At 40.0% G+C, this 18,639-nt stretch overlaps 1 protein-coding gene across 1 annotated transcript; it reads left to right on the forward strand.

Moving 5' to 3' along the window:
- The first annotated feature begins 1,711 nt into the window (after nucleotides 1–1,711).
- Nucleotides 1,712–18,318, forward strand: cplx2l (complexin 2, like). Its single transcript, XM_044027365.1, has 4 exons — nucleotides 1,712–1,942; nucleotides 3,330–3,414; nucleotides 14,543–14,721; nucleotides 16,582–18,318. Exons 2-4 carry the CDS (start codon nucleotides 3,384–3,386, stop codon nucleotides 16,768–16,770), a joined length of 399 nt encoding a protein of 132 aa, XP_043883300.1. The 5' UTR covers nucleotides 1,712–1,942; nucleotides 3,330–3,383; the 3' UTR covers nucleotides 16,771–18,318.
- Nucleotides 18,319–18,639: the final 321 nt, after the last annotated feature.

Raw genomic sequence — 18,639 nt, forward strand, 5'->3', positions numbered from 1 at the left:
TTTGGTATGTTAGTCAGACTAAAATCGAGCTAGTCTTAGTCAGACTAACATCTGGATAAAGCAAATCATAGTTCGACTTGAGACTATGATTCAAGTCGAACTATGGCCTTAGTTCAAATAAACTGTGCATGTGAACATACTGACTGATAAAGTGACTTACCACGTTTCAAGATTGTGACGTAGGATCCAAGTGCAGGCAAAATAACAGCAAAATATGGAGCAAAACAGACAATCCAACAGAGAACAAAGGGACAGGGGCGAGTATATATATACACACTCGGGAGAGACAACGAGACACAGGTGAAAGTAATTAGGGTGGGGCAAGTCATCTAAAAGGCGGGAAAGCACAAGACAAGAGGTGACTATGCAATACAAACAGGATGTGTCAAAACAAAAGAGGAAAGTCACACCAATAACTACAAGACAAAAATAAAACTCAAACCAAACCTGGAAAATGAAAGTCCAAATGAAGTCCAAATAAATCAAAACACTAAAACTAAGGTCCAGGTTAGGATCGTGACACTATGTTACTCAATTGCTATTTGTGTTTATGATGATGCATGGTGTACACTCTGCAGGTTCTGGTCATTATGCCTGTTGTCATTTGTTGCAACACTATCACCTTCCTGGCAATTCACTGACTGGAAATACAACAGGTGAGTAGTTCATTAGCAGCATCAGTCCTTTCCATCTTGCCAAGAAAATACATCTTAATTATCACATCTAGAGAGAGCTGACATTAAACTGTAGTATAGATCCTACACACACACATACACACAGATTTTGAAATTCCCCCTGTATAGTATTTAGCATTTTTCAGCTCATTGTTTTGTTTTTACAGCACACCATTGTGTCACTTCACTCTCCCTGCTCTCATCAGCTTGTTTTTATTTAAACACAGCAAGCCGCCGTCAGCAAAAAGCCAAAATAAACCACCTGCTCAGCACTAAACAACAGGCTTTAAGGTGCTGAAGATAGAGGGCCGTTACGCGGCCACAGAGTACGACGATAATTGATCAGACGTTGGCACAAACGAAAGCGAAAAGCAAAAATGACTATGGATAAAGATAATGACCCCACATGAATACAGACGTTTATCTGCATCTGCTGGATTTGTAAACGGGAACTTGTTTTTTTTTTGCTGACACTGCGACTGCAGCTTGATGTGCTGCCCCCTAGTGTTAAAAAGTCTATACTATGATGCTTTAAACGTACACATAAAGGGAAAAAAAACATAATGTCACATATTTTTGGGGAGGTCATCTTCCTTTGACATCGACCTTCAAATGTTGGTCCATGTTGGAACGATGCACCGATCACAGTGTCCCATTATCATCTGCTCCTTTATTGAAGATTCTGCAGGTTAAATGATGGAGTTTAAGTATTTACTGTCTCTTTCTGCACTGTATCTATTATTTAACCTTTTATTATTATGTGCGTGTGTGTGTGTGTGTTTATTAAAATACTTTAAATAAAAAAAAATTATATACTCATTTAGCATTTTAATAGCATTTTTTCTTGCACTTGGTCTTTTGCTACAATCATAACTTTTAAGGCACTTTTTAAAATATATATGTATACATATATATATATCTAATTCGTTTTCTGTTGAATATCTGTGGAAACTAAGGAGAAAGCCTCACTTTAGGGTGATATAACAGTCATGCACTCCCTCCCTCCCCCTCTCTCCCTCTGCTCGCTCTCGTCTCCTCCTGCAGAAATACAGTCTCTTCCTCCGCCGCTGCAGCCCGGCATGTCTACAAACTGAGAGCCAGAGAAGCAGAGAGAGAGAGAGACAGAGTGTTCCCCCACCTTTTTTTTACACACGCACAACTTGTGTTTCCTATCTGCCCGACGAGGCGGAGAAATAAAGGTGGTTGTTACACTGCTGCTGCAACGAGGCTTGGATAAAAAAGACTTGGAGGAGAAGGATCCGAACAAGGTAAACCATGTTCGTACAATCTGTGAGACACTGATGCTGGTGAGCAGCTTTACTGTAACGGGACGGGATGGAGATGGTGATGGGGGCTCGTGCACTTGGTGCAAGATGCTGATGCTTCCTTCCCCTCATAGGCTACATTACCGCGTGTGCATGCAGAGGACATACTTCTGGACGCAGGGTACGTGCATGGAGGGTACAGCAGAAATAAGTGTAATAGTGTAGATACTGGAACGCTCCATCACTGTAATAGCGACGAAATTCACTGCACCGCAGCAGGTGCAGTGAGTTAATAGTGGAAGGGTTCACGTGAGGAGAAAGTGATGCTGCTGCTGCAGATGATGATGATGAGGAGGAAGGGGAGCAGGAAACGATTTAAAGACGGTGCAGATTCGACTTTGGGTGAATGAAATAAATAACAATCATCATCTTCACAATAATAATAATAATAATAATAAAACACACACATACACAGACGAATCTGTAATCACTCTGTAAGTTTTTAAGAGATTCTATTCCCCTGCATACCTCTTCTCTTCAGATGTTGTGGAAATGCAGCAAAACTAACCGTGGGCTTAAAAGAAGCCTACTTGTGCATTAAGGCACTACAAACTTGGTTTTGGCTTTGCACCCAACTCCACACATCATATGATAGAGATAATATTATGATGTATGATTGCCCTGTATGGTCTGAAAACTCACCCCAGACATGCACTTTTACATGTGCACAAAGTGACATCAATTTGCCGTGAAGCAGCCACAGAATCACAGTAAGACCCAAGTGAAACACAACAGAATGATTATGGGGATTACGTCAAATCTTAACTCATACAAAACACACGTGAAAAAAGAAAACGAGAAAAAAACAAACAAAAAATAACCACCTTTGTCTTGTCAAGTAGCTCTTGCAGATTGTGTACTGACACAATCCTCGTCTCCACCTGCTCGTATGTGACGCTCCCTTTGTTTGCCCCCCATTTTCCTTGAATGTACTTGTATTCTTGGGGTCATTTCCACAATGATACATCACAGGTGGTCAGGCAGCGTCAGCATAAACACACACAAGATGGAGTGTGGTTGTAAATCGGGGGCGCAGGTGCCCCAGCATAACTCGGGACGTGGTGTGGTACTGGAGGGCGTGAAGCTATTTTAACTCAATTTTTCATCCCTTCGAGTTGGTAATTAATGTCACACTACAAAGGAAGTATAATGAAATATTCTAAATGTATATGAGGATATTGTGGTTATCTTTTGGTCGTTGGTGGGTCTTTCTTTTGTCAAACGGGGGTCCTCCTCCTTCCCCCGTCCCATCAAACTCTTGTACATGAATGATTTAAACAGTGGTGCTCACACCCGTTACAGCTTGTGTGTCTCTGTCCCCTGGCTGCAGCTCTGTCCTTGACAACGTGACCACCGGAGGAAGAGAACACAGAACTGCTTCATCATGAATTTTGTAATGAAAGCTGCGATGGGAGGTGAGTAGTCTGCCGGACGGGGGGTTGATTTAACGGCACTGCAGTGTAAAGGATTTAAAGAGCTGCTCGCCCATCAGTGGCAGCAGTGCTGTTGTAATGCTATCCCAGTCATGGGGACTCGGAGGAGAAATAATCCACCCTGACCTTCACATCTGACTTCAGACATCAACCACCACATTCCTTCTCTCCTCATCTCTGCAGCCGTCTATTAAAACATCCCTTAGGTCACATCATAACTTATTAAAAATCCTGACATCCTTGTCTTTGACAACACCACGATAGGCATTATCGCAACCTGCTCATTGTTGGGGTGTTTTTTTGCTCCACATTCCTGTTCCTATTGAAATGATTCTCATCAGATGTTTGCACTGATGCAGATGAAATTGGACACTGGCAGCAGCGGCAGCAGCAGCAGTGCAGTTAGGTGAAGTGATATGCATAATTCTGCACCTGTCAAGTGAAAACCTTCTCATGTCAGCCCTTTTTTTTTCAAACTTTGATGTGGATGCATCTTTTAGATGAGTTTGCATGTTCTCTCCTCCCGTGCATGTACTCCTGCTTCTGTTATTTGAGACATGAGCGATGGAGAATAACTATTTTGCCAGGAATAATGACTACGTTTTTTTCACGCGACTTTTGTCCTTTAAAGCCTTTGGGTATTATCCTTAAGAATATGATCTCAGCGATTATTGGCCCACTCATTAGTTCTCATTATAGCTCTGTAATTCAGCCTCGTTGCTCGGTGTGCGCTAAAGCTTCATGTGGAAATGAGGGGAAAGTGGCACCGGCCGATGAGCTGATTCCTGTCCGGGTTTCAGAGGTGGTAGCTGGTTACGGTTGGGGCGTGGAGTCAAAGCAGAGCACGGGCTCCTCATTGGGATGCAGAGGATGCAACCGCTGCCTCACTCTGCATAGTTGCTGTGTGTGTGCGTGCACGTGTGTGCGCGCGAGTTCTGTGAATTCTTAAATCAACTGCATTGCATTGGAGGCCGGCTTTACTCTGCAGAAGTCTTTCAACACTCTGCCTGCAGACTTTATGAATACATTTACCAGAGCGAGTGTTTGCATGTGTATGTCTGTACCCAGCCTGCTGGGGATATTTCATACAATTATTATTTTTTTTTACCTCTTTAGGACCTTTTTTGGCATTAACGCTGACCTTGTCAGGACCAGTAGTCCTCATGGAGGCAAACATAAGGTCCTAATGAGGCAGAACCTCTTTTCTGAGGAACTGGTTAAAATGAGTTCTAAGATTTGAATTATGGTTATGGGTAAGGTTGAGGATGATGCTTTGTTTAAGCTGTCCAAATGAAAGGAAGTCAATGTGTACGTGTGTGTTTGTGAGGGCAAACCTATCTTTGTGTGGACATTGTGGTTGGTTCTCACAACATTAATGGCCTTTTTAGGGTTTGGGTCAGGCATTTAAATGTGATGGTGAAGGTGCTAGAGAATGCATTATACAGTATCCATGAGTGTCCTCAGTGCGAACGGGTGTACGTGTGCTGCGTCTGCAGGCAAGATGAATTACAGGGGCTGCATAGATTTGATCAGAGTATAGATTTTTGTGCATGAGAAGGTGAGAGAGTAAGAAACGAAAAAGTTAAATGGTGTCGAGATATACTGTGCGTGTCTAATGTGAACTGTTTTTTTTATGGTAGAGATTCTACCATACCATGCAACGTACCTTAAGATAATGTATGTTGTGATTTGGCAATGTATAAATAAATGAGTTGAGTTGATAATAATGGATCTGTGAGGGATGATAGAGCTGCCGTTCTTATCGGAGTCCTCTGCTTCTGGGACATAGTGACCTCCTTCCCCAGAATTGTCTGCAGAAGTGCTGACAGTGTCACTACCTGTGGGGGGGAGAGAGAGAGAGAGAATCAGATAATGACATAAACCAATCGGCCAAGTAATTAATCAGTTAAACTACGGTGTCCATCTGGCTGACACAGCCTGCCACTCAATACATCAATGTTAGTGAAATATTCCTTAATCAATTACGCTGCATTATTGAATGCTCCTGTGATTTAGTGATCTGAACACTGACAGGATCAATATTCCCATGTCGTCCTTCTTCTTCTTCTTTCTCTGTTTCTGGCTTTTGGCTGGCGTTAGTATGCATATCCTGCACCTAATTATCAAAGACAATTCCAGGAAAGGTGACGTTGGTTATTTAGTCCACCATTTTGCTCCACGCAGTCGCTTCTCAGTTATAAAATGAAGGACGGGTCCTTTGAAATTGCATCATCATTGCAGCTTATAAACAGACATTTTCATTAATAAGAACATTACAAGAAATGGCCTGCTAAAAGAATGGGTCATGGTTTAATCGATATCACCGACCGGCCACACAGGAACTTGCGTCTCACATGATTAATTTTAAGCCCCGCAGCCTTCAGTCTGCTCTGCTATCAGTGATCAGTCAGTGATTTCCAAACTGATACTCAAACATGAACCCCATACCAGTGTCCATTAACAGGACACTGAGAGCCATCTGACCGTACATCTGGTCATTATTCCAGCAGATTCAGTGTAAAACCCACCATCCAGTGCTCTGACTAGTTTGCTGTCCGGAGCAAATAGCTGGCTATGCACACTGAAAAATAATGAACATTTTCCTCTTTGTTATTTCTGCAAATTTCCATTTTTGTGCATCGGACACCCAGTTACAAATCATAGCAAAGTCGCATATGCTAATGACATTAAGACGGTAAACAGTCACTGTTACACACACTAGAGGTCAGCAACGTCACCGAGGCTACATCCACGTTACTTTAAAAACACATGGACTCTGCCATCAATGTTCCTGCTTTTACGTTAACGTCGCACGGCTGCGTTTTTAGTCTCGACCGGGCAGAAATGGAGATCTTTGGAAACCATGACACAGTTACCTGCATTCACTTCCTGGTTAGTTCTTACATACAGAAATCCTCCTCCTTCTTTTTTAGTTAGTAATCAAATAACAACAGATGAGTAGATGAAATTGCCGTTTACACACAAAAACATAGTAGTAAGGATGTGACAAACATGATGCAGAGCTTTAGGTTTAACCTGTTCAAACAAGTGAAATAAAATAAATGATCCAACCTGTGTCGATAAATAATTTCTCGAACGATTATAAATACGATAAATGAAGCTACGGTATGGCCTGTTGTTATTTTCACCGTCCAGTCACTGCTTTGCTCCTGTTTGGCTGCGCATACGTCTCTCACGTCAGAGCGTCTGGATACGATGCTGCCAGTGCTCTAACTAATCAACCAAGGCCTCTCCGGTTACAGCGACACTGTGGAAAGCAAAGTGATGTTTAACTGTGATGGTTCGGCCTCAGAGTCACAGCCTCACATCGACTTTTCCTTTGAAAATCCAAATGAGTAAAAACCAAATGTAATGTCTTAGAGACAACACATGTGGTATAACACTTTTTTTCTGGACTGCATCACATATTTACTGACTAATGTTTCCTGCCGCTGCTTCCTTGGTGGTTTTGAACAGAGTAGCTCCATGTGAGTCTACAAAAATCCATGTTAGGCTTGTGCAGGGGGGATTATTAGGCTAATAAGCTTCTGTAACAAGCCTCTGTGCTGCTTTTGCACCAGATTTTACATTCACGAATCTCGATGGTTTCGTTGTGGATTGGATTCTGAGTGAAGTGAGTTATTCACTGCTGACTCAGCACATCTGAACTCCCAAATGTTGAAGTAAGTGACAGAGTGGCAGGCTGTCAAATGAGGCAGAGTATGGTATATGACACTCCATCAAACCACGAAGGCCTCGTGCTGCAGTGAATAGACGATGAGAAAAGTCACCATCGTAGCGTCTAAGACAGTGGTTCATTTGAATTTTTCTGAGTGGTCAAAATGAGCGATCACTCTGTTACATCTTGTACATTTTCACCAAAATAAATCATTCATTTGAATTTCACAATCATTTATTGATGTTTTGTGTAAGTTCATATAAGAAGGACTTGACTGGAGTAAAGACAGGGCAGTTCTTAGTTTGGACAGCTACAGTAAATAAAGATACAGCCATGAAGAGAATATTTCTCCCAGCTGACACTCGGAGTGGTAAAATGTATGTGCTCGCTGGATAAAAGACTGTGTTGACGTTTCTTAAAATAGCTTCTGACAGTGAACGGCCTCGCTTTGACTAAAGATTTATTACACAGCCTAAGTAAAAACAAAACTTGTTTAATATTTTATCCTTTCAGAGGCTACACTGACAGTAGAAGTCACCAACACAAACTCAACAACGACTTTCTTTTCCATTTTGTAGAACAAAGCAAAAATGATGTGCTTGTGAAAGGCAATTATGAGAAGGTTGTCACTGCAGCTCACTAAAGATAAGACGGGAAAAGAGATGAGCTCGAGACGACCTTTACCGCGACCTCAATGCCTTGCATTGTTTTTTTAATAACTGCTCGTCCCGGGTAGCAAACAGAACCGACAAATCAACTAAAGTAAATATTGATACTAAAAAGCCTGGGGAACGAAACACACAAAAAGCATAGCGTTTGAACAATGTCGAGTTTGTATTATATTGTGGTCCTTCATGAACATTCACTGCACACACAATGTTACGTACATACGGTGCACACACTCATGCACTCATCTGCTTATTACAATTAACCCATATTTAATAAATGTTTTATTTAACCACCTAAAGTACCCAGTGCTCAGAAAATCACTCTGCTGAGTAACAGCCAGGTAACAGCTGCTTTGTTACATTAACATAGTGCACAGTTTTCTCCAATGAGGTAGAAGACCTTGAATATAAGTATATAAATATGAGTGGAAGAGCAGGCCCAGCCTGATCAAGGCCGGTCGTGATCTACCTCCTGACATACTTGCTGTCGTAGACTGACATACTTGATGTCGTAGATTGACATACTTGATGTCGTAGACTGACATACTTGATGTCGTAGACTGACATACTTGATGTCGTAGATTGACATACTTGATGTCGTAGACTGACATACTTGATGTTGAGACTGACATACTTGATGTCGTAGACTGACATACTTGATGATCGTAGACTGACATACTTGATGTCGTAGACATACTGATACTGATGACATACGTAGACTGACATACTTGATGTCGTAGACTGACATACTTGATGTCGTAGACTGACATACTTGATGTCGTTGCACCACAACTTTGGTCAAAAGGGGAATATATGAGCTGAGGAAAATCTAACACCAGACTTTCCACCACATCCATGATCCATACATTTCTCTCTTCTTCTTTTTTGTTTTTATTTCTACAGCAGACAAATTTGAATTATCTGGTGTCGTTAAACTTGACCCATTTGTAAATGACAATGATTGTACTGAGACTTCCACATCATCATTATGAGCCACTTATTACCTGGAGACACACACAGGAACTGCCCTCTAGTGTACCATCAGTGCACTGCAGCTCTCTTATTCACTTTGTGCAAGATGGCTGCCGCTGTGATGCTTTCTACTCAGGACTGAACTTTGATTGAAATATTTTGTTCTTTATTTTAAGATGAGGCAAACAAACACTGGCCAGGAATAATGATGGTAATAATAATAATAATAAGAAGAAGAATAATAAGAATAAGAATAGTAGTAATAATAATAATAATAACAATAAGAATAGTAATAATAATAATAATGTCATCATTATTGTTATTATTATTATTATTATTGTTATTATTATTATTATTATTGTTATTATTATTATTAATAATAATAATAATAATAATAATAATACAAATTACCAATGGCAATGGGGCAACTAGAATTAAAATCCATTTTGTTTGTATAGCACCAAATCACAGCATATAGTATCTCAAGGCACTGACTGTACATAGTACGGCGGAAGTGAACTGTAAAAGGAGTTTCTTGTTGGGAAACATGGGAATTGAACTCATCAAGTAAGAAAACAAAACCTTGAAAAAAAAAATTCTATTAGAAAATCTTTTCAATCCAACGGGGACAGTTATATATTTCTCAAGTGCCCATGCTTAGCGAAGCTTTCTCACTCCAGCCCTGCTTTTAAAACATTATGCAGCGCTGCTACACCAGAGGGGAATTTCCGCTGACTCAAAACAAAACTGCCACCAATTAGAGCATAAAGAAATGGTGGAAGAAAAGCGAAGCGTAGACCTTCTCCTCCGTTTCTACCAACGCCTGGCCGTCATAGTTTTTCTGCTGTAAAATAAGCTCAAGTGTCTCAAACTCATCCACTTTCACACCACACTGAGAATTTAGAGAAGGATTTGCCTGAGATCCTTGTGTGGGGAAAGGAGAGATACTGATTATCTGATGCTGTTCGGGGAGTCACTTATGAGGTTACACCTCCTTCTGGCTTTGCCTCAAGAGTTTCGATTTAACAAAGAACATTTCGACAGAAAAGGATTAGAGAGATGACACATTTGACCAAGGCAATGTCCAAATATTGAGAGAAGAATAAGATGAATTTAGTTGTTGGTCTTAACCTCAGCTTTTTTTTATTTTATTTTATTTTATTGTATTTGGGATTCTGATCTGTACTAGTTTCTCTATACAGTGAGCCTTATATGTTTTAAGCTCTGACCCAACATTTACTTTATTTTAAGTTTTATTACATTCTATCATGTTTATTATGTCATCTCGACTGTCATATCTTGCAACGACAAAACAAATTGACTTGAATGGACTAAATTGTATACATTAAATATGTTAGTCAAATTCCACACAACTATGGCTGCCATTTTTGTCTGGTCTGATGTTGTGTGTGATATTTTCATATCATTTAGGTTTAATGCCATTCTACATTACAGCTTTTAGTAGCAAATCAGTGACATTTCTAAACCTAATACAGTGTGTAGGACTAAAAATATGAAGACATTCAAGTAGCATCGCTTATTTGATGGCTGAGAGCTTAATGGAATTATTCTGGTGTAAAAGGACACTGCTGTATCGTTCACAAATGCTCACAAAGCCGGAGCGGGGATCACAGCTCAATATAACTCAAAGCTTTGTCTCTCAGGATCCTCCTCTTTACTCTGGAACAATGATGACCTCAATGTTACACCAAGATTTTGTGAAACCAGACCAAGTTTGTTCAGTGTTGGCTTAGCATAGTTAAAAGAGTTACGAGATGGCATTCTGGTCCATGGTAAAGGAATCAGGTTTGATTGGTTGTGAGTCATTTATATTTATTTACATCAATTATTCATAGAAATAGAGATAATTCTGGTAGTGAGCTCATGAGCTGATCCCGAATCCTGTATACATCCTGTCACATCATCTCCTTACACTGCCTCTGTTAATTGCGTCTGCTGTATTCTGACAGTGTACTGAGGATATTAATGCTCAGTATATCATACATTTTTCCTGCTTCAAGTACAGTTTCTGAATTTTAATTCACTTTGCAGCGTTGGTTGAAATAAATGGATGACAGGAATTCAATTTTTTCCCCAAGTTATTTCCCAGCAACACAATTAAGATGCAGTAGTCGAGCGGTGTAGATACAGCACCTAAATGGTCCTGAGTAACACTTGAGCTCTGGTATGATCCACTCTCCATAATGCTGTTTCAATATAAATGTTACCCTTAATGTAAAGCCACACCAGATATTTTACACATGTAATAGGTTCTCACATCTCCTTACTCATGCATGTGGTACTGGTAACTTTTTTATACTTTTTTATAACTTTTTTTATCTAAGTACCAAGTACGTCTTGAGAAAATAACACCATTACCATCAACATTAAAATATAGTAAATATGGTAAATAGTGATAGCAAAGTCTGATTATTATTATTTAATTTGTACTTTTCCTGCAAGTACAAGCAGAGGAAGCTCGCGTACCACTGGTGGTACACGCACCATAGTTTGAGAATCATGGCCATAATGAAACTACTACCGAATCTTTGGATCAAGACACTTGGTTTTAATGCACTGTCGCTGATAAACACATACAAGCAGGTTATTCTGTTGTTATTTGAGGTTATATAGAACCTATATGGCACCACTGCAGTACAATGTTCTGTTCTGGTTTTTTTCGACTTAGGGAAATTATGGGAAATTCAAATTCAAATGGCATGCATCTCCTCGAGATTGCCCATTAAACACAGTTCCTGCAGTTTGTGACAAATGGAGGACTTGTTCACACACCCCATCCCTTTGCCAAGCTGATAAATGAACTATAGTCGCATCCAGGCACACGATGGCTCTTAGATTGTCTGTAGATAAATGACAGCGCAAGATGGCGGCCTCAACAAAGCAAGGCCCTTGTCTGAAGTACTCATTAACGGTCCTGTTCTGCAGCTACAAGTTTTTATTTTAAAGCAATTATACACTTACACAAACATACTTACGGGTAGTAGTTACCCTTTTTTTTTACTGAACATGTCAGATATCGTTCTCCCTCTTTGTGGAGCAGAGTTAAAGCATCGTGACTTGACAGATGTTGGTTTTTTGTGTCCGTTTCTCTGCTGCTTTTATCAAACGCTGACACAGCATTATCTCAGTTTACTGTTGCTGTCTGAGTTTCCTTTCTTCTGCCTCAGTCGGATCTAAGTGTCTCGTTAATGTGACCGATCGATTTCTCTGTCGTTTCTTTCGTTCCGTTTCCGTCTTTGCCGCTGCTGTATAGTGTTAAGGGTGTGGCGGTGAGCAGAGCACTGCAGTCCTCCTCGGCAATCACTTGTTTGTGTAGTCATCCGTCTCTGTCTGTTCTGCAGGGAGCGGTTTTTAAAGGGACATTTTGACAACACCCTTATTTGATTTTGTTGTGATGATATTGAGACGTGAAGATCAACAGTCTGTGTGAGGCTGTAGCCGGCAGACTGTTAGCGCATCTTAGCATAAAGACTGACGACAACACGGGTCAACTTCATACAACCACAGCAGGTTATTTTGTTATAATTTAGTTATGTATTGACTTGATTGTGGGTTGAATTTGTTTGACAAAGGTTCAATCTTTGTATTTGGGGTCAGAATTTAAAAAAATGACAAGACAGTAATATATAGTCATGTACAGCATCCAAATGAAGGACTTGAAGCTGTATACACTCTCTTTCAAGACTGCAGTCTCCTCTGAAGTATTTATTTCCTTCTACGTTGGTACTCTTCTTTATTGCTCCTGCACTCATCCCTATCCTCTCTATCCTTTCTTCTCCTCCATCTCTCCCATGTTTTACCTCCTCCCTGCTGCATTTTGCTGCACTTCACTTTTATTATGCTGATGAGTCAATACTGGGGGCCAGATGCAGACCGAGGGAGTGCTCTGTCTTTCTTCCTCGGTTGCTTGCTCGCTCTTGCTCCTCACATGCCCCCTTGTCTGTTTCTCAACCCTTCTCCTCCATTCTTCATTATTTTCTCTCCTCTATTTTCTCTTTCCTTTCCTCCTTCCTCTTATTTGTCACTTTCATTTTGTTGCTCCCTCATCCCCCCCTTCCATTCCTCTCCATCGTTTTTAACTTGTCACAGTCTGTCCCTTTCTCTGGTTTCACAGAAACTGCTGGCCAATCTCACTAAGTGCAACAGCTCAGCTAATTGGACACAATCGTTTCTGACAGATTCTCTGCCTCTCCTCATGCTTGCCTTGTTTTCCCTGAATGTTTTTCTTTTCTTTTTTTTGCTGAAGGCTCCTTTCTTCCTCTCCCTCTCCACTCATCTGCTCCGGTCTCTGCCCAATTTCTGCAGACCACTGGATTTTCTACTCATTGGGGTTTTTTTTTCTTCCGTGTTGACAAGTGTACCTATTTTGTCACTCTTGTTTACAACAGAATTACAGTTTGTTATTTTTGCACACACATCAATTAGTGACTCTCTGCATTTGCGTCCATCCCTATAACACACACACACAAGCCTTGATCTGTCCCTGCTCGTCATGACACCAGCATTTTAAAAAGTCCTCTTCCCTGACACAATTACTGCTCAACCATGAGTGGAATCAGCTGGCCTCTAATTTACGGTACAGTTTGGAACGTAAAGTCCTCGGTCTGCCTGCCAATTTAACACTTGGTAGGCAGGGTGTAAGCTGTGCTCCATGGCTGCGTCAGCGAGATATGTGGCGTGACGAGACAGCACAGACATCAACACACAACAGTGAACAAAGGAGGCCATCCAGCAGCTCTTTTCCTGCTTTCCTGCATTTATGGAACCCTAAAGTTTCAGAACAACAGTTCAGCCACTGCTGAGAAAATAGTGTTGTATTGTTTTCTTGGGCTCTGCGAAGCGGATCGGCACTTCCTTAATTTGATGTTGTCATCAGAAATCCTCACCACTCCTCTCACCACTGTAGCGCCTCCTGGTGCAACACTAGTCCGGGCACATCCGGTTGCGTACATTCAACCACAGAAGAAAAAGAACTACTCGTTTTAGCTGCTGAGATGCAGAGCATCCACCGTGCCAGAGGGGGAGCTGTGTATCTGAGAGCTGGCCTATCTATTACCTCACTTCCAGGTACCTGGCCAATCACAGGACAGTGGGAAAGCTCTCGTTGGCTGGCCAATCACAACACAGTCCATGTTCTGGGGGTGTGATTTTGGTCTGAAACGACACGGCTGACAAGAGCGTCAGTGAGGAGATATTTTGATCGGCTCGTTTGCAGCGACTAGTAGGTTTTTAACCATGAAAACAAGTTAATATATGTAAGTAGACCTCCATAACTAACATATACAGTATGTGTGATACAAGCATCCGATGTCGCCTTTAAATAAATGTAATCGATTAAGATGTCCTGCAACAGCATCTATATTTAACCTTTTAAAAGTAAAATGTTCATATTTAATATAATCAATGATCAATAAAGTGACATATTACATAAAAAAAATCAAGGTATATACTGCATGTACTTCAGCAACAACATGTGCAAATAGTAGCATTGGTGTCAATACTAGGTCATCCTGAAACAACCATGAAACAATAAATCCCTGGTGTTATGAATGGTGTTACACTCAAATAAAAGTCCTCTGCAAAAGAAAATGGACAGTTATTGTACTTGACATTTGGTCATATTGTCATGAAATAATAAACATTAAAAGGTTTTTCATCCGAGGTTTGTAATTTCTGCCTCCTGTAAGTCCCCTAAAAAATCCATTTATCATGTGTTTGAAATGTCAATTGTGTCTCCAATTCGCTCTCTTGTGCTCACTCCTTTCCTCAGGTGGACCTCCTGATGTGGGCAAAATGCTGGGAGGAGAGGAGAAGGAGGAGGATCCTGATGCAGCGAAGAAAGAGGAGGAGCGACAGGAGGCACTGAGGCAGCAGGAGGAGGAGAGGAAGGCCAAATATGCCAAGATGGAGGCAGAGAGGGAAAATATTAGGCAAGGCATCAGGGACAAGGTACGGTGACAGATGACTTTCAAACACATCTACTCACCAGCTGTAATACACAGTCAATACACAACCATTACAATGAAAATCCTGCAAATTCTTTTTAATGTTACTCAAATTTTTTTGGCATTTTGTCACATCCATGCTTGATGATTTTGGATGCCGATGTGTCTTTTGATGTTTGTGCAGTGTCGAAGTCTTCATATCTTTGCTGCATGACAACAAAAATTAATCTCTGACTAACCTGTGTTTGAAATTGTTCTATTTTTGTTTGCCTTTATGATATTTTTATCTTTTCTTAAGGTAATAAGATAGTGGACTGGGGCAGAGCTGTACAAAACAGAGATTTTTATTTAAAGTAGGTAAAAAAAAAACCAACATGATTAAGTGGGAACATCATAGAAAATGTTTGTTTAACTGTCAGCTACAGTTTTCTGGTAAGTTTTTTGGTACAACTGAGTTAGGACGCAGTGTTTAATATATGTGTGTATTATAGGGCTGCAAATAAGTTATTCTCGTAATTGATTAAAGGTTAATTTATGGGTTCTTCATTGATTGATCAGTCGTTCCACAACATGCAAAAAATGGATCAGTGTTTCCCAAACCTCAAAATGGCAACATCCTCATATGCTTTTCTTTTGTCCAAAACATCACATTTAAGAAGCAGTATATTTTTGTTCCAATTCAAACATATTCGTCTTAGGGTTATTAACCACTGGTTCATATTCAGACAGTGTTTGGTTTGCTCTTCCTTTCACAATTGTCAGGCTGAGGGGTAATAGTGAGGGTAATGGCAGCAGTGTAACCACTTCACCATAGAGACGGCGTGAAAGACAGGCAATCTGTGGGTCGGGCAAGTCTCAGGAGGGATACTGTAGATCGACATTATGAAAAACCCCTCCTCTGGCTCCTCACATCCACTATTCTCCTTAAATTCTCCCAGATGACAACAAAGAAGAGCCGGGAACGACTCCCAAGGTGCAAGTTACTGAAAGGTTTCAGTCGCCTCCGCCACGGTTGTTTCCTACCGTAACAAAAACTGGGAGAAACGATGATATCATAGCGTTCCACTTCAGAACCACAGAATGGCATCTATAATTCTGTTCAATCTAGTTATTCTGGGGAAATGTAATGATCTTGAATACTTGATGAATTCTGCCTGTTCTACTTGGAAGATGGATTGATTCCCTATTTTCTCAAAATGCATTTTTTGGGGAAAAATATTACAAAGCTGGTATTTTTTATTGTTTGCTAATGGACAAGAACAAAAGATGGGGAAAGATAAAGGTTGAGCAGCTGCTCAGCACGAAGATAATAGATAATCACCCCAGTGTAGTGCCTAAAAATAATTATTTGTTTAATCATGAAGTTTAATAAGGTTTATTGTAATGTATTTACCATTTAGAATATACTCCTTTTCCATGTTTGTGAATGGAAAAAGTACTTTCTGTGACTCTGAACACCATCTATATGATGTTTTGGAAGTCTGAACAGCTAAAAAAAAACATGAGATCCGCTCAGAAGTTTGCGCCACAACCATTTGGGACAGAAACAGGAACAGATTTCTGGCGTCCATTTTGTTTAGACTACTTGTTTTTCTACGGCGTGGCCTGTAACTATAGAAATTCATGTGGAGGACTAGACAATGTCAATATGAACACATGCAGATCAGATGTGATCACTTGCAATTATGTTAACAGATTCTGATTTGATATGCTTACAAATCCAATTTGGGCTGCAGTCTAAAAAAAGGCCTTATTCTTACACACTGGACCCTTAAATGTTGATACTCTGACAGCCATTTAATGCTTGTGGTTCCAATTAATCCTCTGTGTTTCCAATAATTTCATTTCTTTGTTTGACCACCAGTATGGCTTGAAAAAGCGTGAGGAGGCCGAGGCTGAGGCGGCAGCCGTAGAAGAGCCTGCTGCTGGCAGCTTGACCCGGCCTAAGAAAGCTGTGCCGGCCGGCTGCGGTGACGAGGAAGAGGAGGAAAGTATCATGGACACAGTGATGAAATACCTGCCAGGCCCTCTGCAAGATATGCTGAAGAAGTAGGCTAGCTAGCTAGCTAATGCTAACATTATCTTGCTTAGTTCATAGGCTACATTGACATGGTTGGCTTTAATCCAGGTTTGTTTTCCATCCACATGTACTGTAAGAGCAAAAAAATGAAGTAAGCGCTGTTAGTGTTCAGACAAATCAAAGTTTTATGGTGAGGAAATCAGCCGTGAAGCAGCCGTGTTAAGAGTAGCCTTTAGACTAAGCTGGCTAACCCATTTGGCCAGGTGAACGTTAGCTTGACTGATGTTAACGTTAGCTATGTTACACTTAGGAAGCTAACAGCAAGCAGTGGGGCTAAAGACACAATACTCAACAGTTTCGTCTTCCTATTCCGAGAAATTTTAGACTCCTTTTTCTCTCTTTCTTCTCTGCCGTAGCTGCAAAGTTGTCTGTGAAATAGTATCACCACAGTCACTCAATTTGTACATAAATTAATTAACACGTAAAGCCCCAAATGTGGGCAAACAATCATAAAATATTATATGAAATTACATTAACTGTGTGTCTGTCTCTAAAATATCAAAAATATGTGATAACTTGATAAGCCATATTTTAATGAGGAAATTTAAAGACTACTGTTGTGTGCTCCTAAAACTACTGTTTTGTGTTCGACCATGTCTGAAATTTATGTAAAGCCTTTTGCACACATTGTTACACATTCACTGTAAAACTTGTTGTCTATCCACTTGACACTCCTACAGTGCCCAAACATCAAATTGTAATAACATTCATGTAGTGTAGTGTTAAAAAAATGTTTCTATTCCCCTGTTCTGTACGTTTCCTTCTTGTCTTGCATGCCATTTGTCTGGACAAGTGTGTTGTGTGACTATGTACAAACCCCATGTCCCTTCGTCCTCTTTATCATGCAAAAAAAAGAAGAAAAAAAAGAAATATTAAGGCAATAAATCCTAGGTTTGAGTGTTTTCACTACTTTGTTGATATAAGCATTAATAATATTAGTGATAAAAAAAAAAATGACACGTATGCCTCCAGGAAATGTAATTTACAGAGTTGCAGGGTTTTCTGTTTTGTTTGTGTTGATCATGAATGATCATGTAGCCGTTCGTTCAACACGACTCTTTCAGCCATAACTACAAAGCTTACAGTATATACTATAACTATCAGGATGAGGGAAATGTGGAAAGAAACTGAAAGTATACATTTAAGTATGTGTTAAGATTTTAAAGCTGCATTAAACAGCATTAACAATGAAGGTAAATCTGGATTTCTGATCATGAGAAAGAGATCGTTTTCCCTCAGTACACAAACATGCACATGGGCACTCACGCAAACAAAGTGAATAATTTAGTCTGGCTTTTGATTGAGTTACACTGGAAAACCAGAGTTTTTTTGTTTTTTTTTAAACAAACAAAAAACAACAATGTGAAAACGTGCTCCATTTGTTTGTGGTGATTGCTGGTTTAGGAGTGATAATTAAAACACTGAAGGTGACGTGGAATGCCATGAGCAATAAAGGATTATCATGTATATTTCTGCCTGATATTCAATAAAAACTTAAAATCTTGTTCACACACATTAAAAGTGTTATCCTCTTTTTTCAATGATATTGAAAAAACAACTTTCACACATAATATGAAAAGCACATAAGTTTAGAATGATACGATTTAGCTGCATGCTTCAGAGTCCTGGTATTGTGGAGTTAAAATGGAACATAACCATTTTATTCCCTTACGTTAGCCACAAAATCAGTGATTTGAGTAGCATTTTGAATAAAAAAAATAGGGATGGATAGAAATAATCAGCAACTTGACGACCTGTGATTCTACACTGCATTATTTCATTATTAACAACAGATTTTACTGCTCAGTTTCTTCACCTCTCATTTACCTTGTGCCTACATTA

The sequence above is a fragment of the Solea senegalensis genome, linkage group LG6, assembly GCF_019176455.1.
Source record: "Solea senegalensis isolate Sse05_10M linkage group LG6, IFAPA_SoseM_1, whole genome shotgun sequence".
NCBI classification, from domain to species: domain Eukaryota; kingdom Metazoa; phylum Chordata; class Actinopteri; order Pleuronectiformes; family Soleidae; genus Solea; species Solea senegalensis.

Bases quoted from the DNA above. Each gene is read 5' to 3' on its own strand.
- cplx2l (XM_044027365.1), top strand. From the start codon at position 3,384: ATGAATTTTGTAATGAAAGCTGCGATGGGAG. The intron at 3,415-14,542 runs GTGAGTAGTCTG...TCCTTTCCTCAG, and splicing joins AATGAAAGCTGCGATGGGAG to GTGGACCTCCTGATGTGGGC. The intron at 14,722-16,581 runs GTACGGTGACAG...TTTGACCACCAG, and splicing joins GGCAAGGCATCAGGGACAAG to TATGGCTTGAAAAAGCGTGA.